The following is a 23934-nucleotide window of genomic DNA, read 5'->3' as shown; positions in this document are numbered from 1 at the left end:
GGTGATCCTTAACTTCTTTTGAGTAGTATAGTATGGGCAGGCAGTGTCCTGGTTTTTTCTCATTGAACACCTGGTCAGCATACACCATCTGGGAGATGGTTCCTACTTCCGGTCTGCCTTTTGGCACTTGAGGTCTGTTATCCATGTTCTTGTACTTGTGTTGTTTGGCTGGTTGTCCCCCACCGACTTGGTACTGGACATGCCGAGTCTCACTGATGTGCTGCTCTTCCTGAATGAAGTGTAGAAACTGGTATGGGCTAGGGTTGGCCTTGGAAATAAGGTGCCAGCCCTCCAGGTGTAGCCGAAGGTGCAAGCCCTCCAGGTGTAGCCGAAGGTGCCAGCCCTCCAGGTGTAGCCGAAGGTGCAAGCCCTCCAGGTGTAGCTGAAGGTGCCAGTCCTCCAGGTGTAGCCGAAGGTGCCAGCCCTCCAGGTGTAGCCGAAGGTGCCAGCCCTCCAGGTGTAGCTGAAGGTGCCAGTCCTCCAGGTGTAGCTTAAGGTGCCAGTCCTCCAGGTGTAGCTGAAGGTGCCAGCCCTCCAGGTGTAGCTGAAGGTGCCAGTCCTCCAGGTGTAGCTTAAGGTGCCAGTCCTCCAGATGTAGCCAAAGGTGCCAGCCCTCCAGGTGTAGCTGAAGGTGCCAGTCCTCCAGATGTAGCCGAAGGTGCCAGCCCTCCAGGTGTAGCTGAAGGTGCCAGTCCTCCAGGTGTAGCTGAAGGTGCCAGTCCTCCAGGTGTAGCTTAAGGTGCCAGTCCTCCAGATGTAGCCGAAGGTGCCAGCCCTCCAGGTGTAGCTGAAGGTGCCAGTCCTCCAGGTGTAGCTGAAGGTGCCAGCCCTCCAGGTGTAGCTGAAGGTGCCAGTCCTCCAGGTGTAGCCGAAGGTGCAAGCGCTCCAGGTGTATCTGAAGGTGCCATCCCTCCAGGTGTATCTGAAGGTGCCATCCCTCCAGGTGTAGCCGAAGGTGCCAGTCCTCCAGGTGTAGCCGAAGGTGCCAGCCCTCCAGGTGTAGCTGGTGCCAGCCCTCCAGGTGTAGTGCCATCCCTCCAGGTGTAGCCGAAGGTGCCAGTCCTCCAGGTGTAGCCGAAGGTGCCAGCCCTCCAGATGTAGCCGAAGGTGCCAGTCCTCCAGGTGTAGCTGAAGGTGCCAGCCCTCCAGGTGAAGCTGAAGGTGCCAGTCCTCCAGGTGTAGCCGAAGGTGCAAGCCCTCCAGGTGTAGCCGAAGGTGCCAGCTCTCCAAGTGTAGCTGAAGGTGCAAGCTCTCCAAGTGTAGCTTAAGGTGCCAGCCCTCCAAGTGTAGCTGAAGGTGCCAGCCCTCCAAGTGTAGCCGAAGGTGCCAGCCCTCCAGGTGTAGCTTAAGGTGCCAGCTCTCCAAGTGAAGCCGAAGGTGCCAGCTCTCCAAGTGTAGCCGTAGGTGCAAGCCCTCCAAGTGTAGCCGAAGGTGCAAGCCCTCCAAGTGTAGCCGAAGGTGCCAGCCCTCCAAGTGTAGCCGTAGGTGCCAGCCCTCCAAGTGTAGCCGAAGGTGCCAGCCCTCCAAGTGTAGCTGAAGGTGCCAGCCCTCCAAGTGTAGCTGAAGGTGCCAGCCCTCCAAGTGTAGCTGAAGGTGCCAGCCCTCCAAGTGTAGCCGTAGGTGCAAGCCCTCCAAATGTAACCGAAGGTGCAAGCCCTCCAGGTGTAGCCGAAGGTGCCAGCCTTCAAATGTAACCGAAGGTGCAAGCCCTCCAAGTGTAGCCGAAGGTGCCAGCCTTCAAGTGTAGCTGTAGGTGCAAGCCCTCCAAGTGTAGCTGAAGGTGCCAGCCTTCAAGTGTAGCCGTAGGTGCAAGCCCTCCAAGTGTAGCCGAAGGTGCCAGCCCTCCAAGTGTAGCTGAAGGTGCCAGCCTTCAAGTGTAGCCGTAGGTGCAAGCCCTCCAAGTGTAGCTGAAGGTGCCAGCCCTCCAAGTGTAGCTGAAGGTGCCAGCCTTCAAGTGTAGCCGTAGGTGCAAGCCCTCCAAGTGTAGCCGAAGGTGCCAGCCCTCCAAGTGTAGCCGAAGGTGCAAGCCCTCCAGGTGTAGCCGAAGGTGCCAGCCCTCCAGGAGTAGCTGAAGGTGCAAGCCCTCCAGGTGTAGCTGAAGGTGCAAGCCCTCCAAGTGTAGCCGTAGGTGCAAGCCCTCCAAGTGTAGCCGTAGGTGCCAGCCCTCCAAGTGTAGCCGAAGGTGCAAGCCCTCCAAGTGTAGCCGTAGGTGCCAGCCCTCCAGGTGTAGCTGAAGGTGCCAACCCTCCAGGTGTAGCCGTAGGTGCAAGCCCTCCAAGTGTAGCCGAAGGTGCCAGCCTTCAAGTGTAGCTGAAGGTGCCAGCCCTCCAAGTGTAGCTGAAGGTGCCAGCCTTCCAGGTGTAGCCGAAGGTGCCAGCCCTCCAAGTGTAGCCGTAGGTGCGAGCCCTCCAAGTGTAGCCGAAGGTGCCAGCCTTCAAGTGTAGCTGAAGGTGCCAGCCCTCCAAGTGTAGCTGAAGGTGCCAGCCCTCCAAGTGTAGCCGAAGGTGCCAGCCCTCCAAGTGTAGCCGTAGGTGCAAGCCCTCCAAGTGTAGCCGAAGGTGCCAGCCTTCAAGTGTAGCTGAAGGTGCCAGCCCTCCAAGTGTAGCTGAAGGTGCCAGCCCTCCAAGTCCAGCCGAAGGTGCAAGCCCTCCAAGTGTAGCCGTAGGTGCGAGCCCTCCAAGTGTAGCCGAAGGTGCAAGCCCTCCAAGTGTAGCCGAAGGTGCAAGCCCTCCAAGTGTAGCCGTAGGTGCCAGCCCTCCAAGTGTAGCTGAAGGTGCCAACCCTCCAAGTGTAGCCGTAGGTGCGAGCCCTCCAAGTGTAGCCGAAGGTGCCAGCCTTCAAGTGTAGCTGAAGGTGCCAGCCCTCCAAGTGTAGCTGAAGGTGCCAGCCTTCCAGGTGTAGCCGAAGGTGCCAGCCCTCCAAGTGTAGCCGTAGGTGCGAGCCCTCCAAGTGTAGCCGAAGGTGCCAGCCTTCAAGTGTAGCTGAAGGTGCCAGCCCTCCAAGTGTAGCTGAAGGTGCCAGCCCTCCAAGTGTAGCCGTAGGTGCAAGCCCTCCAAGTGTAGCCGAAGGTGCCAGCCTTCAAGTGTAGCCGAAGGTGCCAGCCCTCCAAGTGTAGCTGAAGGTGTCAGCCCTCCAAGTCCAGCCGAAGGTGCAAGCCCTCCAAGTGTAGCCGTAGGTGCGAGCCCTCCAAGTGTAGCCGTAGGTGCAAGCCCTCCAAGTCCAGCCGAAGGTGCCAGCCCTCCAAGTGTAGCTGAAGGTGCAAGCCCTCCAAGTCCAGCCGAAGGTGCCAGCCCTCCAAGTGTAGCTGAAGGTGCAAGCCCTCCAAGTGTAGCCGAAGGTGCCAGCCCTCCAAGTGTAGCCGAAGGTGCCAGCCTTCAAGTGTAGCCGAAGGTGCCAGCCTTCAAGTGTAGCCGAAGGTGCCAGCCTTCAAGTGTAGCCGAAGGTGCCAGCCCTCCAAGTGTAGCTGAAGGTGCAAGCCCTCCAAGTGTAGCCGAAGGTGCCAGCTCTCTAAGTGTAGCCCAAGGTGCCAGCTCTCCAAGTGTAGCCGAAGGTGCCAGCCTTCAAGTGTAGCTGAAGGTGCCAGCTCTCTAAGTGTAGCCCAAGGTGCCAGCTCTCTAAGTGTAGCCCAAGGTGCCAGTCCTCCAGGTGTAGCTGAAGGTGCCAGCCCTCCAGGTGTAGCTTAAGGTGCCAGCCCTCCAGGTGTAGCTTAAGGTGCCAGCCCTCAAGGTGATTGTTGTTCCTCATACCATAGGCTGTCTTCGGGACCAATTCTAACCCGGAAACCCACAGCGGACACCAAGACAGAATAGTTGATTGGTTGTTTAACGCCGCTCTCAGCAATATTCCAGCTATATCAAGGTGGTCTGTAAATAATTGAGTCTGGACCAGACAATTCAGTGATTAATATCATGAGCATCGATCCATGCAATTGGGATCAATGACATGCATCCACCAAGTCAGCGAGCCTGACCACCTGATCCCGTTAGTCGCCTCTTACGACAAGCATAGTTGCCTTTTACGGCAAGCATGGGTTGCTAAAGACATATTCTAACATGGATCTTCATGGGTCCATGACAGAATGGAGACATACTACCCCGGGGAGTCAAGAACGGAACAACAACAAACAGATTCAGTTGTCAGATAATATTTTTTACTGACAGATCTAACAGCAAAACATTCATAAAATCTTTGAACAAAAACAACAGGTACCATAAGAACATATACATATATCTAATGAAAGCCCAACATTTTCTTTCTTCCCAATAACAAATATCATTAAGGAATGTAACTGTACAATATTTTAAAATAAGCAAAAAATACATTTCAATATCAAGGCAAAAAAGTATTCTTGGTCCTTAATAAACGCATCAGTAAAACACATTTTCATAACAGTTTTTCATTTCATCTTTAAGACAAAATTAATCCATGTTAAGTTTCTAATTTTCTATTGATATTCATAGGAATGAAGTTACGGTAATGCCATCAATATGATGGTCTCTATGGTCTAGTGAAGAGAGCATCTGGACGGAAAGTGAAGCTTAGTTTGGCGTCACACCAAAGATGCTAAAAGATGGTACTTGTTACCTGGCGTTCTCAACCACACTGACACACGCATGCATGCACCAATGCGTGCATATACACACACTGACACACCTCTCTCATACTATTTAAATCAGTGTGAAATAAAAGAGTTTAGTAGATGAGTTTTTTGAGGAGGCAAGAGTGCAGACAGTTTGTAGTGCCCCAAATAACTATGTAAACTTCACTTTCACAAATATGTCGACGCCTACTTGACAGTACACATGCTTTGCAAATCCTACGGTTGATTGAAATCTGCAAATTGAAATCCAAGTTGTTCATGAATCAGACAAGTTCGTTGCACAATTCTGATTGTACTATGCATAGACTTGTAGTCCAGCCAAAATGTAACTCCAGAATTCCAGCCTAGTATCGTAGGCAGTTTGGCAGAGTATAGGTTTTATGTGGGAATATATATAGGTCTTATATATTCCCTGAGTTAAATATATACATAGATAAATATTCACAGCGCTGGCTAATACAAATTATAACAGCAGCTGGGCTATTATTACTATGGCCAACAGCACGGAGTCATGTGCAGGTCAGTGGCACCTAATTAGCGTTAGAGAATGGCTGGTTGGCCACTGAAGCTTGACATGGTGGATGAGGTGCGGGATGCTGCAGGCTGACCAGAGAGGTATCGTATTCGATACGTGGCAGCTGGTCAGTGATTTAACGAGGTAAAATTAGAATACTTTCTGTTACTTGGGACTTGACCCTCGGACAGGGGCTAGGCAGGTTGGCTCTCTGACGCCTCTGATATGCTGCCTGGCCATGTCTGTCCCATTACCACAATCGTGATTATGCACATGCGGTAACTGTTATATCACAAATAAAGTGTTGTGGACCCACGGATGGACTCCTGTGTTTGAAGAACAGATATCCCAAACGTAACAGCCCGGGATACATGGTGGAATCCAAGATCTCGGAACCTCTCTGCAACAACGTTCGTGTGGGAAAGCTCCCCACAAGTCTGGTGATATCCATCCATCCTGGGTCCACATCACAACTAAAGTCAAAACAGCCACTAATATCGTGAATTCGGAGAACAGTTGACCACACAGCCTTTCAACTGTGCCACGGAATCCACAATTTGGACGCTTTGCAGCTTTGTGAAAAGGTTTCCGTCACATCTTACAACAGTGATGTGTTTTTACGGCAAGTGGGAACAACAGCAAGAATTCCGCGAGTTCCTCACCATCCATGACTGCAAGCAACGAATGCACGTACAACAGCCCCTAAAGAAAAGAATATCTATCTGTGAATCCTTTGTGCGGAAACAAATAAAAACCAAGGACTCCATCAAGGCAAAGAATTCATCTATGTTTCACCTTGTGTCAGTGACTTTGTGATATTTCAGTAACTGTAGTGATTGTTCTGTAATTTTTAGTTAATCTTTCCACTGGGTAAGTGTTTATACAATTTGGTCATTCTTGTCTTTAAAGTAACAATGCCTCTGTTTTCATTCAAAATTACATGCTATGATGATGAAACGCCCTCCAGTAAGCCTAGTTTTCTTACGAGGATCCGCCGTAAACCTAAACAGGCAGATACTAAGACAACCCCTCTTCGTTCCCTTTCTCCATCTTCTACTCATCAGTCTGCCACTTATAACCCCCCTGATCACCATTGCCGCATTATTAACCTCCATTGTGAGGGCCGTTGTTGTTCTCTCCCTCCGTGCCTCTCTCCACCTACTTGGGCACAACATATCAAGTGTCTCACCAGACCAAGGGAAGATCAAGGCAGAGGTGGAATGGTCAGTCCCGAAGACCGAGACAGAACTACATGGATTCCTAGGTTTATCTGGATACTGTAGGAAGTTTGTTCCATCCTTTGCAAGTATAGCAGCCTCCGTACACACTTTGTTACATGGGATACCCCTCAAGAAAAAAGGCAAGCATAAAGTTAGCAATGGCCAAGGTGTTTCTGCTTGGGACAGCTTGAATGATAAAGCCTTTGAAAAACAACTTGATATTATTGAGAAGGTCCATGGTCCTAGCGAATGGGTATCGCCGTTAGTTATCATACCTAAACCAGGAGGCATAGACATTCGTGTATGCGTGGACATGAGAATAGCTAATAGGGCAGTTCGCCGTGAACGTCATCCGATTCCCACCATTGATGATGTATTACAGGACCTTAATCACAGTACTGTGTTCAGTAAGTTGGACGTGAAGTGGGCTTATCATCAGATTGAACTTTCCCCCGAATCACGACATATTACTACTTTCAGTACACACAAGGGCCTTTACAGATACAAGAGACTTATGTTTGGTATTTGTTGTGCTCCGGAAATGTACCAAAAGATTCTCCAGCAGATACTTCACGAGTGTGAAGGTGTTCATAATATCATGGATGATGTTATTGTTCATGGAACTAGTGATGAGGAGCATGACAGAAGAATGGCCAAAGTCTTGACTGTCATAAGAGAGAAAGGTCTAACTCTGAACCCGGACAAGTGTCAGTTCAGAATGGAGAAACTTGGTCATGTGGACACCCAGATTTCTCAAAGGTCATATATCCTGACCAGTTTCAATGGTTTGGGTCTGACAGGACCAAGGAACTTGGAGACTGTGCTGAGCTACGCTAGTTGGACACTGCAACCTGCTGAGAGGAAAATGACAGCAGCATGACACTGAAACTGGTTGCGCTGATAAGGGCCGTACCAGAGAAGTACATAGATTTCTTGCTTGGTGCTCAGTGTACTGTTATATGGATAATGACCCACTGAGTTACGTTCAAACATCAGCTAAGCTTAGTGCCATCGAGACAAGATGGACTGGCAAACTAGCCCAGTTCAAATTGGGTTGGGAAGAAAAACAAGAAAACTCATTCACTCAGCCGGAAATAGTTGACAAAACTTGAGTACTCTACTCGTGGACTGTGGGGCAACTATAAAGCACAAGATGACTGCATCGACTTCAGACCTTAAGTTACAAATCAAACAGGACAGGCCAGTTGAACATGTAGAAGCCATTCAAGCACCGGATGAACCACTTCCAAGCATCCACATACCATCAGAGTCTTGATGAAGAAATTGCAGCAAGAACATCCTGTCATTGCCAATTTCCTTCACTACTGAGATCAAAGTACATCGTCAACTTTGTGAATGATGAGAAAACAAGATCCAGAAAGGAAACTCTTGATATGTTGGAAGCACATGATTATGCAGAATAGAGTGCTGTATAACAATCCTTTCAGAATATCAGGACCATCAATCGAGTCACTGTTCCAAAGAAGCTGCTGACTAGAGTACTGAGATCAAGTCATGATGAAAATGGACACCAGAGCCCAGAAGCAACATTTTCTATCCTTTGAACCAGATGCTATGGGCCTTATATGGCCAGTAAGTCGAAAGCTACTGCCAGAAATGTGAACGATGCATAGTAGGAAAGCATAGAACCAATGTCACACCAACTTTTGGCCCAGTAATTGCAAAGCGACAATTGGAGGTACTTACTATGGATTTCACAGCATTGGAAAGGGGTCAAACGTATAGGAAGATGTACTTGTTCTGACTTCACCAACTTCACCCTAGCTTTTCCAACCAGAGATCAATCTGCCAAGTCCATAGCCAAGATACTGGTGAAAGAATGGTTTATCAAATTCAGGGTCATTGACCATCTGCACAGTGACCAAGGCAAATATTTCGAAAGCAAGACTGTCCATGAACTCTGTCGCCATACTAAAGCTACCCATGGATCTTGTCATTGACAATCAGATTGCATAAACATAAGAAAAGGTGTGGATCAATGACCATAAACGCTTTCAGGTTGCAAAACAGGCCAGTAAAAGGATGGAAGAAATAGCGTTGAAGAGACTACCAACACTGAACAAAGACGCATTTTCATATTCATCTTATTGATTATTAGTCTTTTCACTTTTTTATTTCATCAAGTAGACAGGTCACAGAAGTCCCAAACTTTACAACAAGTGACAAGGGATATGATTCGACAACCTACAGGACCAAATCCAGTGGATAGATTCAACGACCAGATATTTCAAAGAGTGACTGTAGGTGTGACTGTACAGGTGAATGCAGTATAATGTGTGTGCCAAAAGTAGGCTGGTCAGTAGATAGGGAATGGACTCCGTTCCTATACATATCCAGATGTCCATAATTAAACACAGGAACTTTCTCATATATTAATTTTCATTATTAATCACTATGTCCACCCATAATCAAAAGCTTGTTTATTGCCTATGCCATCTACTTTGTCACAAAACAAGGAGGATGTAACATATGGACTATATTGTGAGCCACATCACAACCCCTAATTATAGAACTATCACTGTAAGGATACAGCACCACTTTTACCAGCATCTTCAGCTAACCTGCACATTGTCTCCAGATGTCTGTGCATGGATTGCCTCATATATACTGCCCATAGTTAATTATGACACACATAGAATCATTACAGTGTTCTTATTTTCATCTTCATTTCCTGATAGTCTGGTGGTCTTTCACAGCAGCAGTGATAGCTTCGAACAGCGGCCATTTTGTTTTCCCATCACACGTTCCTTTGTAATCATCACAGTTGAGTGAGTAGACCATGGCCCCTCCGAAGCCCTGCTGGAGAAGGTACTGTGTCTGGAATAGAGTCGGGGACTGTAGGATCCCACATACATGTACTGATAATACCCCCAACACACACACCCACACACACACGTATAGCTTTATGGTTGGGATAAACGGTATAGAGAATATACCCACAAATGTATCCTGACAATCAGTGTAACCATTGAAGTGAATATATATATATACATATATATATATATATATATAGTGTTTTCGTTGTTTAATGCCACAATCAACAATATACCAGCTATATGACGGTGGCCTGTAAATAATCAAGTTTGGTCCAGACAATCCAGTGATATCATGAACCTCAATCCACGCATTTGGGATACAATGACATACATCACCCAAGTCAGCGAGCTGAACCACCTGATTTCGTTAGTCGCCTCTGTCGACAAGCACGGGTTGCTAAAGACCTATTGTAAACCAGATCTTCATGGGTAACACATATATATGATAGTATAACCCACAGTGAGTATAGGGTCAATATATAGAGAATCTCACCAGAGTGTCTTTTGATATCAAATATATCAACAAGAGTTCATAAAAGTGGAAAATTCCGAGGCTTGCTGAGGGAGACAACTTTTTACAACAAATTCCTGTGTCTCTGGGGACTGGCCCTCCCATTTTGTCCCACACAACACTGAACTAGCACATTGCCTACCTTGAGTGTGACGCTGCGAACATTGTCATAAGAAACCCACAGCGGCCCCTGGTACAGGTAGGGGACCTTACTCTTGTCATCCCACACTACCGTTGTGCTGTTGTTCTTTATGAGTTGACAAACCTGAAAATTCAAACATTTCCAGGTTAAGGACAGACAAAGTACATGTATTTCAGACCTGTCAAGTCTCCTGCATTTTGATGAAATCTCCCAGTCTCCCGCATGATGGACCATTTCTCCTGCAAAACAGAATTATTTCAAAAATTTGCCTCCATTGTCCCGTGAGTAAAAACAAAGAACAGGAAGTTTACGTCCCGATCTGTCCGGTAGGCTCACGGATTAATGACCCTTATCACAGGGACCCAGATGGGCCTTTGTCTACTAATCAACGGGTAATTAAATCCATATTAAAGGTGAATGATTTAACAATGTAAACTGTAAGGAAAACTGAAGCCGAGTATTCATCACTTCCTGAAATGAACTGTAGTCTTCATGTTCTTAGCGTGTTTATTCCTCCATAATATAAGAATGTAGATACATATGGCCGGCCCAGTTATACATGACTTTATTGGTTATCAGATTGGTCAGAAACTTTGTTAAAACACCAACATACCTCAAAGTCACGTCATTAAACTCTCGAAAATGAAAACAAAATATGTCCTGCAAGAGCCATCTTCAGAAACAACACTATGCGTGATTGGTTGATTCGGTAGTCGAAATAACAATGAGTTACACGATCAGGCTTCCTCATAGCTAGGGTTTCAAAGTCAAAGTCTGAAGTGAAACTTATAAATTTCCTTTTGAAATTTGAAGTCATCGTGACTTGTGTGCACAGAAATATCAACACAGAACTGTATCAAATTTCGCGAGAATGTATCCTGTGATTATTTATAGTTTGCTAGCGTCCCAGATCAGCAATCTAATTTGCATACAAAAGTACTAGTCAACCAATGAGATTAATACATCACAAGGTCAGAAATGTCAACAATGAGACTCATTTCATTCATAAATTGAAGTAAAACGTAATAGTACTTCCAAATATGGCATACATTTATGGCATATGAATAACGTGAACATTTCTTCGAAATTTAACAAGCGAAGTAATGGGACTATCAACAGGCTACGCAGGCCAAAAAAACCCCCAATATATCTTATTGAAATTAGGGGCGATCATGTTGCGTCAGGATAAATGCACTTGATATTTCTTTGGTGTATTTTGTAACCAAAATCGTGCCAAATACTCAGAAAACCTGCATCATAACTAAGCCTGACAACTGTTTGCGTTTATCTGAGATTATCTTTGAATGAAAGTGAAATAGGTAGATTGTGCTAGGTTTATTCTTGGAGGAGGAAAATGCAAACAGAAATTGAGCAAGCTGTTCATATAAGAAACTTATTAATTATTTATTGTCTTAAAATATTTGGTTTTCACTATAACATTAATAAAGATTAAAGTTGGAAATTATATCTTACCTTCACTTTTTTTAAAACCTCCCCTTAACTACCCTACGGAAGTCAAATCTTCCCATTTTGAAGTCAAATCTCCCACCTTGTCATGATGAGGGGTTGACAGGTCTGGTATTTTAGCATAAAGCCATATTCAGTAAAGAGAGGTACGTAGGCTCAACACAAAGGGATACGGCTTCGAAGCCAAGACAGGTCTTGACACAGGTTAGTGCGATAGAAAATAAAAACTGATTTTAACGGCAACGTTATCCAGCATTTTCTGACATAATTTATTTACACGGTGATGAAATGGTAAAAAGCAAGTGCCACCAAGTGATATGAGCACTTGATGATGAGTACCCAAATGCTTTGATGGTGAAAAGGATCAATCTCTTGATTGTATCCAATCAGCATCCCCTCTGGAAATGCCAACAACAACAAACAACAACATATATTGCAAAGCCTTAATTCTGACCCGGTCAAAAGGCCAGGGTGCACGCAAGTTTCATTCTCAGCTCCCTGGGGAGTATACAACCCAAGTTGCCTATGAGACGTTAGAAGGTCAACAGCCACCATCTCATCTTACAAGGTACCAATAACCATGTCAGAATAAGCAATTTGATATGGCACTGGAGAAACCCAAAATGACTGACACAGGGTTCACAAGCCTGCCTGAAGGTTGTTGTTGGTTTGTTGTTTAACGCCGCACTCAGCAATATTCAAGCTATATGACGGCGGTCTGTAAATAATCGAGTCTGGACCAGACAATCCAGTGATTGACATCATGAGAATCAATCAAAGCAATTGGGATCAATGACATGCATCAACCAAGTCAGCGAGCCTGACCACCCGATCCCGTTAGTCGCCTTTTACGACAAGCATAGTCACCTTTTATGGCAAGCATGGGTTGCTGAAGACCTATTCTACCCCGGAATCTTCACGGGTCCCTGTCTGAAGGATGCAGGTCTACACAGAGAGTCCTGAGTCCTGAGATGACAGGCCTGTGGGGATTCCGGATTAGATTGGTCCCCAGCCACCTACAAGCACCAACAGTCACTTGGAGTGCTGGCTCCTTCAGCTATGTAAGCTTATTTCCAAGGCCCACCCTACTCTGTACAAAAAAAAACTTACATCAGGATAATTCAGGAAATCACCAATCGTTCCGATTCCTGTGGCAAGTGCATAAACACCGTGCCACTCTTCAAACAGGAGGTTAAATGTATGAGCATATGTTGGGATGCCGGTCATCACTTGGTCCTTCCTCATCCCCCCGCTCACCCACGCCGAGGCCGCCCAGGACTGAAACACACACAACAACTCTGCTGTTTACATCACTTACTTTGTAGTTATATTGTGTTCAGACCAAACCAAAAAACATGTGTTTCAGGTAGGGTTGTTTTGTTACTTTATATACGGCTTGTTACAACTGTTAGACGCAGTGTTTCTCATATTTGTAGGTCAAAATAGTCATATTCAACAAGGAAAAGATAATATTTGGAAACATCCAATTTTTTCAAAATGATAAATATGGATTTCTTGATCTTATTGACGGCTGTAAAATAAAAATTTGGGTCGCAAGTGAAGCAATAGGTTGGTCTGGTTACCTGACCAGTTAATTATTTAGTGGCTTTATAGTAAAAGATTCTACTATTGATATAGTATATCATGTATATCGATTATATCCTTTTCTCATTTATATAATGACTACTGCCAATATCATGTTTATCTGGCAGTGCTAGAAATTGGCACTAATCCTGTAGTCATTACCAAACTGCCCAATAGTTAAGGTATCATAAGGACTAGTAGAAATATGTTGTGTATATTATCTATTTTGTGTTTCTGGTCAACATCATGTATATGGTCAACATCATGTATATGGTCAATATCATGTATATCTACATCTGGTCTATGAATCATGTATACCATATTAAACATAATAAGCACCCAGGGCACTCTTAAAATTAGAAATAGGAGGCTCTTATTAGAATATAATTTTGGTGAGAGAAAAAACAGAGTTGAAAGATTGTAAATTTCGTGGTTTATGCTGACAACCTGAAATGATACAAAAGAAAAGTCGGTGCATATTATACACGACAGATATATTTTCCAGAATTTAATTGCCCATAATTAAGGGTCCATATATAACACACAAGAGCGTATCATACACAAATAAATAAGTCTTGTGTACAATGATCAATCACAAGGGGTGATAATTGGGATTGTTCACTTGCAAACATATTAGCAAATATCGCGGTGGGTGCTTATTTGAGCGGGGCGCTTATTACGTTGAATATGGTATTGTGCACCTGGATTCACTTGCACAAAGCGATCTTAGCGCTAAGATGATCGTAACTCCCATTCTTTAACATAAGCTTACGATAGTCTTAGCGCTAAGATAGCTTTGTGCAAGTGGGTCCAGGTCTATATCATGAACACTGTCACTATCATGATGATGGCATACATATCATATCTATGGTCCAAATAAAATTAGATTCATGATTCATGACATTATAAGCATCGATCCATGAAATTTGTATACAATGACTTGCATTGTACAAGTCAGTTAGTCTGACCATCTGATCCTGGTTGTCACCTCTTACGACATGCACGGGCTGATGAAGAACAATCCTGACCTGGTTCAACAATCTGTACATTGACTGGCCTATCACTTACAAAGGTCTTATCTTTGAACACGGTTTCATCCAAGATTTCATCCCCGTGGAACAGTGGGCTGTTGTGGCCTGTGAGGGGGATGAGTTTGTTGTAGCTGTGAAGGTCATAGGTCATCACGTTTACAAAGTCCAAACACCTGCAAAAGACTTGTGATAATGATGGACTAGCAAAGTCTTTGCTTTTGCAGAAGACACCTATCACGATTTTCGGAAATAAAAAGTTATCATTTAAATCAAAACATGGAAAATCCCATTTAATTCTGAAATGGTCAGTCATTAACCATAGCATTATCATGTCCAATCTAGCTCTTTTCACATGCTAAAATTGACTTATGTGAGGGGGGCACGGGTGGCCCAGTCGTCTAAGGCGCCGCGATTCGCTGTGCAGAGTTGCATCTCTTGGGCACACCAGAAACCTATGATTGTGGGTTTCGAATCCCGGTTCGCTCCGATTATGTTTCTAGGTTTGTCAGCACCATACCCGTGCTCGTGGGTTTCACCGAGGTGGTAGAGACCTGCATCACTTCGGTCTTTCCTCCCACATTAAGCTGACACGCCGCGATATAACTAGAATACTGACTGGAAACCCAACTCACTCACTCACTTATGTGAGTATCTCATTAAAGTCATTATCAATCTCATTAAAACCAGATCTTTTACTCCGATACATATCCCCACTGTTTGCTGTGGTAGCTGTATCCTGTGCTGTTCCCTGTAACCGATTTTGATTTGTTGTGAAACACGACAGGCTGCTAGCTAGTACAATAAACATTATTTCTTGTTAACGGCTTAGTGCCCCCCCCTCCTGCCGCCCCCCCCCCCCCTCCCACTTTAAATTTTCCAAGCACCTGAGACTCTTATTAAGCATGTTAAATCAAATACAGGTCAAACCCGTGTTGACAAACCATAAAGAATCGAAGGTTTGATTCCAAGATCATAGGTTTCTGGCACACCTATTTGACATAACCCTGCACCACCAATTGTGGTGCCTCAGATGACTTGGACACCTGTAAGGCCTGATTCTTGTAATGCAAACATAATACCACCTACTTGGCCAACTCTGCTATCTCATAGATTGGCGCCAGCATGTTATAGGCTGCACTGACAGCCATTGTCAGCAGGAGGCGGTCTCCACCATGTTGTCTAGCGTCAGCTTCAAAGGTTGCTCTGATCGTCTGTAAGCAAATTAAACAATGCATTGATATTTGATAACACACTGCTTCCACTCCGCTAGTCAAAGACTTGTGACATCTGGAAGGATTTCTTGTTTTGTACCAGAATCTAATGAAATGAACAGATAACTCTGAAATGAGCCATGTTGGATATTGCCAGATGATTAGTGTTGGTTGGTTGGTTTGTTGTTTAACGCCGCACTCAGAAACATTCCAGCTATATGACGGCAGTCTGTAAATAATCGAGTCTGGACCAGACAATCCAGTGATTAATATCACTAATCATCTACCCATGAAGATTCCGGGGTAGAATAGTCTTCAGCAACCCATACATGCCGTAAAAGGCAACTATGCTTGTCGTAAGACGACACTAACGGGAACGGATGGTCAGGCTTGCTGACTTAGTTGATGCATGTCATTGTATCCCAATTGCATGAATCGATGCTCATGATGTCAATCATTGGATTGTCTGGTCCAGACTTAATTATTTATAGACCGCCATAATACAGCTAGAATATTGCTGAGTGCATCGTTAAACAACAAACAAACAAAACATGTCAACTGTGAATGCTTCAGCTCAAATATAGGGGACAAAAATAAGTTCAGTTTGTTGTGGTTAGTCCAAACCAAAGGGCTTGTTATGTTTCTCTTGTTACATGTATAAGTATGTCCTCAACAATCAATCCAGTGTACTGTATCTCCATTTAGCTAGGATAAATACCCCGGACCCAATCGCTAACACAGCTTCATTTTGAGTCCGATGTGACACTAAAATTAGCAATCAAATCAAATTCCTTTCAAGAGCGATAGAAATATGCAGGAAGTTTCTGATAAGACAGATGGTTACGTATCCAAGGAAACTATGGTGACAAATTGATCCAGGGTATTTATCATAATATTAATAGAATGAAGAAATAATATCCTGGATTATCAAGGATGGGTACTAGGTCAATGTCTTACATTGGTTGAGCGAGTTCTCAGAAACAAAATCTTTGTGTAACACACATACCTGTGAAACCAAGGTCAAGTTGTGTTTCTGTTCCGCCGGAAGACCGTTCCATGCCGGAAACTCCCAGTCAAGGTCAAGGCCATCAAAACCATATTTCCTCAACAATGGCACTGCAGTTTCAGCAAATCTGCATCAAATTATATGTGATACCTTGACATGAAATCCCATTCCATGCAAGCTAATCCAAAAGTCTAAAATCAAAGGCAGGGTTGCCCCTCAACACTAGCCTGCTAGCCGGGGGCCAAAACAAATGTCCGGGGCCAAAACAAATGCCAGCGGGCTCGTACAAATTTCCAAATTTCCCTATTGTTTTAACATTACAAGGGCATGTTATCTTTAGAGTGTATTTCTAACCCTAAAATACCATGTAATACCATGTTGTGGAGATGAGGCCAGCCATCAACAGCGTTAGAAATTGGCACTAGTCCTATAGTCCTTGCCAAACTGCAAAATAGTTAAGGTATCATAAGGACTAGTAGAAATATGCCATTTTTAAGGGTTTTGCTATATGTTATCATTCGAGGGACTAGTGGACTAAAACTGTTAGTTTCTATCGTTGTATCAAACAGGTTTCTCCATCCTCCTTGAACAGGCAACCAACTGAGTGAGTTGGGTTTTACACCACGTATGACCATATTCTAGCAAAATCACTGCAGGGGACACGAGAAACAGGCTTCATACATTGTACTGATTGGGGAATCGAACTCAGGCCTTTGGTGTGACTGGCAAATGTAGAAAAAATAAATAATGTGAGGTAGGTGAATGGCTTATAGTTATAGAGCCGCAAACTGAATAAACTTTCCATGAACCCATGAAATTAGAAAGTCCTCAATGCAGCACGGAAAGAACTGTGGTATTGCTATGACAAGATGGTCTGAGTCTGGGGTTAGGCTCTCAACTGGAGCTCTGGAGACAACACTTACAAAACAACCAGCGACTTGGGGTAAAAAAAACAACTTACATCTCTCTGTTAATATTAACATATAAAAATACCCCGGTAACGACTTACATCTCCATGTTTATATCAATATATAAAAAATATATAAAAAACTAGTTGATATTAATAAATAAAACAACAACTCACATCTCTATGTTAATATTAATGCACATAAATAACCACTTACATCTCTATGTTACTATTAATATATATATATATATATATATATATATATATATATATATATATATATATATATATATATTAATAGTAACATATATAAAAATGACTTTCATCTCTATGTTAATATTAATATATATAAATAACGACTTACATCTCTATGTCAATATATAATATAAAAAAAAACCAATCAAGTTGAAAAATAATGAAAGAAATAGATAGCATTTAGAAGAATGAAAGACTTTTCACAAAATAAGGTAACTTGCCTACCTGGTTCTGTTTTCTTGTGTATTTAAAACCTGGGAAAAGTTTCCTCCATTGGACAGCAGGACCTTCAATGATGGTTTCAGTTTCTTCAAAACCACAACTTTCTTAAAGTACAGTTCAACGTCTATCTCATTCGCCGCTGTCACCTGAGAGTTTTGGATAATTGTTCCGAGAAATATTACATGTGAACAGAATGAAACATTCATATTAGGAGGGAGAAGCCCTACATAGGATTGACCAATAGAATAATAGCAGACAAGTTTGAAAGTAGAGTTATCTGTCCTTTCTTGGTGATTAGAGTTATCCCCCTCTTCCTGAGGTCTTTCAAGTACATATTGCCGAGAAATGCTTAGCATGGTGACAGCACCTGTAAATGAAATAAAGATATAATATTAAATAAGGACTTTGACTTTCTACGGTCTGGAATCCAGTTCAGTACAGATATTATACATCATTTTGAGTTAGTAGATATAAACCGAAGTGGTGTTTAAAACTTGAAACAAACTTGCTAGCATTGCCAATTTGCTCAAGCCGAGTCCCCCTTTAACACTATTGCATATCAATATTGGGATTAATATTCAGTATTTAGGGGTAATATTTAATTTTAAAAAGCATACAAAAAATTAACTAAAATTTGGTTTTACATGTTGGATAAAAAAAAAGCATACAAAAAAATAACTAAAATTTGGTTTTACATGTTGGGTATGAATAAAGGATATCATAAGGACTGATGTTGCAATAAAAGTGAAATAGAACATGACGAATCCCGAGCCATCATCACAAACATTTCATCAGGACACCTGACTCCCTAGCCCCGCCACATCCAGCACTGGTGATTCTAAACTCGTCACTTCAGACTACAATCCAATGTTTCACTTCTTACAATACATAAATCTGTTGTTTGCTGCATGCTGCAATGACATTTACCTTCCAGAAGACCCAGGAAGATCAGCAAGACGGTCCAGGTGCACAAACTGCTGGTCTTCATCTTGTGGATGCTCACTGAATTTTGCTTCAAATATCTGAGATTTCTAAAAAGAAAAAAAGAATGCCTTTCTTTATAACATTTGACCCAAGTTATAAATCATTGTTTTACCCTCATGTTCAAAAAATGAGTTTTATTTCTATGATGATTGTTCTTTCTGTCATATGCAACTGTTGACCTTGTCAGGGTGGTCAGCGGTGCCTAGTTAGGTGAATATCATACCATAACATGTTAAGTTATTGTGGTTGTAAGTAGCAACCTTGACCTTCAAAGTCAACCAATTAAATGCTAGAATGACACCTTACAATATATTGGGTTGCTTCGAGCATAAACATTTTGACAATGATAGTTGACATATAGTTAAAGAGTTTATTCGCTGAGAGATTCAATATAAACTATATCATGTATTAGGAACAAGAATTGTATAAAGTGACCCAATGGTGAGCACAATACATGTTTTATTCCTTATACATGATATTTATCACACTGAAACACACGATGGTAATAATCACTTGATTATATTAGCATTAGAAATTGGTCTTTGGTCCTTGCCAAACTGCCCACTAGTTTAGGTATCGCACGGACTATTCGAAATTTGCCATTTTTTAAGGTTTTGCTATGTGTTACATTATAAGGAGTAGTGGACTAAAAATGTTAGTTTCCACCGTTGCATGTATGTCATTCTTAAAATATTCTATGTAACATCACTCAGGGAAGTAACTTTTGAAGCCAACCCTCCTTCGTCGGGCAGTTAATGGAAGACCTCGGGTTCCTGCAAATAATAATGCCCTGAAAAATGGCGTTACCCTTATAGTGCCAAATGATTTTTGAATTTATCTACAGAATCACCCACACATGAGAAAACCTCCATTTAAACTTATTGGGAACATAAGAGAATTCTTTATAGGGCAAGCAGACATTGATTGGATGTATGGAGCATAAAAGAAGTCTCCCTAGACCTGTGGCCTCTTATGAAAAATTTATTGGATCGTGACCTCAAAGTTCATCAAATTGGGTTTTGCATGGATAACATTATTTAACTGATTACTCTATATTCCAAGTGCAATGAAAATTATTTTTTTAAAATCAAAAAAAAAAAAAAAATTCATAATCAAAACCTTCATTGTAAATAATGATCTTCAAGGGCGGATCCAGCATTTGTAAAAGGGAAGGATCCAAAATATCAATATGCTCTCTCAGATAATTTTACAGCCTTCAAAATACTACATTTGTTTTTATGAAAAAAAAGGGGGCTGACCCCCTAGGCCCCCTTCGATCCGCCAATGATCTTATGAAAATACTTTCAAAACTTTGGAAAAAATATTTTCTTTTTGTCTTTACATCATAAGATAGTGCACCCAAACACACTGTAAACGGACTGTCCTGTTTGTTTGTTTTTATATCTGTTACAAGCTCGTACGCCGCGTGACACCGTCTTTCCCTCTATCGCTGTGAGGAGCTTGAATATGTTGGTCACACTCGTCTCGTTAACGCTCGCATCTTAATTTCCGTAACCTACATGAAGGCTTACCTGACAGTTGTGCAAAGTTTGTCCCTTGTTTCACAAGATCACGAATATAAGTTCGTGATGAGGACGGAGCTGTGAGGCGTGTGCCCAGACGTCGTATCACACAACTTCGATCGACATGTAACTTCGATCGGCCATTTTGACTGACATTTCTAACGAGAAATTACGATAACTGCAGATTTGATCTTTTGCCGACACTGCTTTTGTTCCCGGACAGAAAAATGCCTCGTGACAAGGTACCAAACGTAAGTAAGGCTGCAGCTCTTTCAGCAAAAGCTCGTTTTAACCCTCAAGCCCCTGAAGCAGGATAGGCCCTGAAACAACGGAGCCGTATACAAACCATAGAACACTAAATACAACGTATCAGCTCAAATGCAATATAAATGGTAATAAAATCATACGTTGTAACTTGTAACTGGGACTGAGCAGCTGAGGTGTCGTCTGTTTACAAATCCGAGTGTCGCACGTGGCCTGACAGGTACGTGATCAAGCTCCTTCCCAGCGCGAGACACCTTTGTTTTACTCTCTGCGATGGGAGAGACGGGCTATCGCTGTGTGGAGCTTGGTACTTGATGTCCTCGTCAAAAGTTAGACTTTAGACTATGGAAAGCAGAAAGGGCCATTTTATTTATTATATTTAAACCCCCCCCCCCCCCCCCCCCCCCCCCCCACACACACACACACACACATACACACACACTAACTCAATGCATGTTAAGAAATTTGTATCTATCGTTGTTATGAAAGATGAATTTATTTGTACAGGTTCTGACCAATGGTGAACCACCTAGAAGAGGCCAATATAGGCAATACTTGACCGCAGCCCTAGACAAGGCATATACTGCTGTTTTGGAGGGGATGTCAATTAGGAAGGCTGCCACCACCTTTGCTGTTCCGTTTGCTACGCTTCACGATAGAATTAGTGGGAAAATCTCAACTGAATGTGTTACCACGGGTAGAGAAACGCTGTTATCCAGAGAAGAAGAGCAGGAACTGGTATCACATATTGACGCCATGGCAAAGTTTGGATACGCCTATACGAGGGCTGACGTAACCGCTACAGCCACAGATCTAGCAGTTCATCTTGGAAAGAAATCAAGGGATGAAAAGCCCCTATCACTACAGTGGTTTTACGGATTTTTGAAACGATGGCCTGATCTGTCAGTGAAAAAGCCACGATCTCTAGAGATACAGAGAGCTAACGCAACCTCGGAGGAAACCGTCACTCATTATTTTAATGAGCTTGGCCACATCATGGACAAGTTCAACCTGAGGACATGCCCTCATCGTATATATAATGTTGATGAAAAGGGACTCGTGGAGAATCATACCCCACCATCAGTAGTCACATCGAGTGAGAGTACTCCCGCTGCAGTGACCACGTCCAGATGTAGCACAACAACTGTAATAGCCTGCGGCAGTGCAACTGGTTGTTGTATACCACCATTTTTCGTATTTCAAGGTAAAAGTATGAGCGATAAACTCCTTACAGGAAGTACCCCAGGAGCGGCAGGCACTGTAAGCGACTCTGGCTGGTCAAACACCGAGACTTTTCAACACTATCTGACAGAGCATTTCCTGAAGCATGCTGTCGCCGCGTCTGCCGATAGTCCTCTTCTTGTCCTGTACGATGGTCATAGATCCCACGTATCTATCCCACTGATCGAATGGGCACGTCAGCATCACATTATTTTGTTTGTACTACCTGCACGTGCGTCTCATGCTTTACAGGGAGTGGATGTTGGTTGCTTTGGACCTTTTGCGAAAATATACAACAAACTCCGTGACGAGTATATGCAGGGAAATGCCCAAAGTTTGGTTGATACATATTCGGTTTGTAGACTAGGCTGTGAAGCTTACAACCTGTCGCTGACACCAACAAATTTGCAGTCCTGTTTCAGAAAATGTGGAGTCTACCCATTTGACAAATCTACCAACGCGAATAAGAACCTTGCACCATCTACAGTTTTAGAGTCGAATGAACGTTCGCTGCATCCTGATACTGAGGAAACTGATTCAAGCGTGACAGTTGTAGACAAGGATGTCACTTCACCTACTGAAGCCGACGATGTCGGTGATGAAGCAGGCCACGTTAAAGACAAGGCGACTGTACTGCACGAGCATCCTGTCCCAAGTAAGAAAAGGAAAGTTCCTGGCGCTGTTGTCGGGGACAAGGTAGACTAACATCTAGTCTCTGAAATGAACATATTGTACAGAAAAAAAGTTGTTAAATGATCTTAAAAAAGAATTAATACAACGGAGCCCAGAGACGAGACTTTCCAAACATTATAGACTTGTATGGGCTGTATTTGATATATTTGTATCAGTGTCTGTAGGACAGACTTGGGACAAGGCTATCACCGAAAATATTCTGAATAACATTATTTCCCAATCAGACGGACACATCGGCACTAAAAAAAGAAAACAAGCCCCTAAGCCATGTAAATCTGCATCAGAGCCTACTGTCACTGAGACGAATGCGAGACTTCTGGAATGTTACGACTCAACGCGCAACAGGATGATAGTTTTGATTCGTACGAGAGTTGGGTTGGAGAACACCCGTTTCTGAAGTAGAAACAAGACTCCAAAACGTAAAGTGCTTCGTGGAAAAACGCACGTGAAATCCGTAATACCAAAGCCTGCTGGGGCTTCCAAATCCATGCACTACAAACAGTCGAGCCTGGGTTGTCAAAGGGACAACATGTACATTATTCCCGGTAAGGGATGTTGTTGGGCTCGGCTCAAAGCTGATCTTGAGTAGGTCAGACTGTTGTCAAATGGGCAACAGGGGAAACTAGTCCCAGTAAGGGACATTGAACTTTATATTTAACAGAACCAACTGTTAGCAAAGCCTAAAAACATGTCTCCACTGTTTGGGAGACGTTTGTAGATAAATTTGTATATACTTGCGGGTTCATTAAAGGTGTAAAATTTAATTTGTCTTGTCATTTTGGATGGTGAAGTAATCATCACTTCAATAGTGATGGGACTAATGGTGACGAACTTTGTTGAAATGTAAACAGTTTGTGTACCTGTTGAAGCCCGAGCCGGTGTATCGTGAAAGATAATCTGGGCACAATGTCACCACTTAGTCTGGATACATCTATGTTCTGCACCCCAGTTCTAGTTGTGTGTCTCGGACTTCTGAATGTTTGTGCCTCTGTCGCGATGAGTGAGTGAGTGAGTGAGTACGGATTTACATTGTTTTTAACCGCCCGCCGTCACGATGAGCTTGGAGAATAACTTCCTGCATCATAATTGCATAGAAGTTGGATATTTGTGACTTTTTATCTTTTTACATTTCAAAATAAATGTTATGACATAAAAAGAACGTCTTATGCATTGACAAAATATGACTTGCTTTACAAGGTATAATGATCTATACCGAAACGTCGCTATTACAGATCATTACAGTATTCTAAGGTTGTTATCCATAAACCTCTGTCTACTTTGTCAAAGGTCTTCTCCTGAGAAATGACTATAAAAAAGATCATTTTCTGTCACATGTATTTTTTCACTTACACACTTCTGACACTGTACATATTGTTAAATGTCTCCCAGCGACACTGGCTGGAGATAATTTGGGAGCACTCTGGTGCCATCTCAACGGAGTGAGTGAGTATTGTTTTACGCCGCTTTTAGCAATATTCCAGCAATATCACGGCGGGGGACACCAGAAATGGGCTTCACACCCATCTCACCGGAAGGGCTACAGTCTATGGCGATGGTATTTCGGACTGTGTTGATTATTAATAATGAATGGAAAATAAATTTATTCATTCCATGTAGTATGCGTTTTATACATTTTGGGGGCGGTCGGGTAGCCTAGTGGTTAAAGCGTTCGCTCGTCACGCCGAAGACCCGGGTTCGATTCCCGACATGGGTACAATGTGTGAAGCCCATTGGTGTCTCCC

General features: G+C 43.3%; 1 protein-coding gene and 1 pseudogene across 1 annotated transcript; one reads left to right on the top strand and one right to left on the bottom strand.

Annotated features, from left to right (window-relative positions):
- Nucleotides 1-8934: 8934 nt before the first annotated feature.
- On the bottom strand, nucleotides 8935-17792 carry LOC139464334 (acidic mammalian chitinase-like). Its single transcript, XM_071245857.1, has 7 exons — nucleotides 17511-17792; nucleotides 16124-16250; nucleotides 14993-15117; nucleotides 13944-14079; nucleotides 12402-12569; nucleotides 9825-9947; nucleotides 8935-9172 (listed from the first exon to the last, which is right to left on the bottom strand). The coding sequence occupies exons 1-7, from the start codon at nucleotides 17711-17713 to the stop codon at nucleotides 9020-9022; spliced, it is 1035 nt and encodes a 344-aa protein (XP_071101958.1). The 5' UTR covers nucleotides 17714-17792; the 3' UTR covers nucleotides 8935-9019.
- Nucleotides 17793-20241: 2449 nt separating this feature from the next.
- On the top strand, nucleotides 20242-23032 carry LOC139464333 (uncharacterized; annotated as a pseudogene).
- Nucleotides 23033-23934: the final 902 nt, after the last annotated feature.

Source organism: Haliotis cracherodii, unplaced genomic scaffold (genome assembly GCF_022045235.1).
Source record: "Haliotis cracherodii isolate W230 unplaced genomic scaffold, xgHalCrac1.p SCAF_17, whole genome shotgun sequence".
Lineage (NCBI taxonomy): Eukaryota > Metazoa > Mollusca > Gastropoda > Lepetellida > Haliotidae > Haliotis > Haliotis cracherodii.
Note: the sequence above shows the minus strand (reverse complement) of the source record. Positions and strands in the feature narration are given on the sequence as shown.

Coding starts and splice junctions, on each gene's coding strand:
- LOC139464334 (XM_071245857.1), bottom strand. CDS start 17,713: ATGAATGTTTCATTCTGTTCACATGTAATATTTCTCGGAACAATTATC. Junction 16,251..17,510: donor ACACAAGAAAACAGAACCAG/GTAGGCAAGTTA, acceptor AATTTGATGCAG/ATTTGCTGAAACTGCAGTGC. Junction 14,080..14,992: donor GAGATAGCAGAGTTGGCCAA/GTAGGTGGTATT, acceptor AGTCTTTTGCAG/GTGTTTGGACTTTGTAAACG.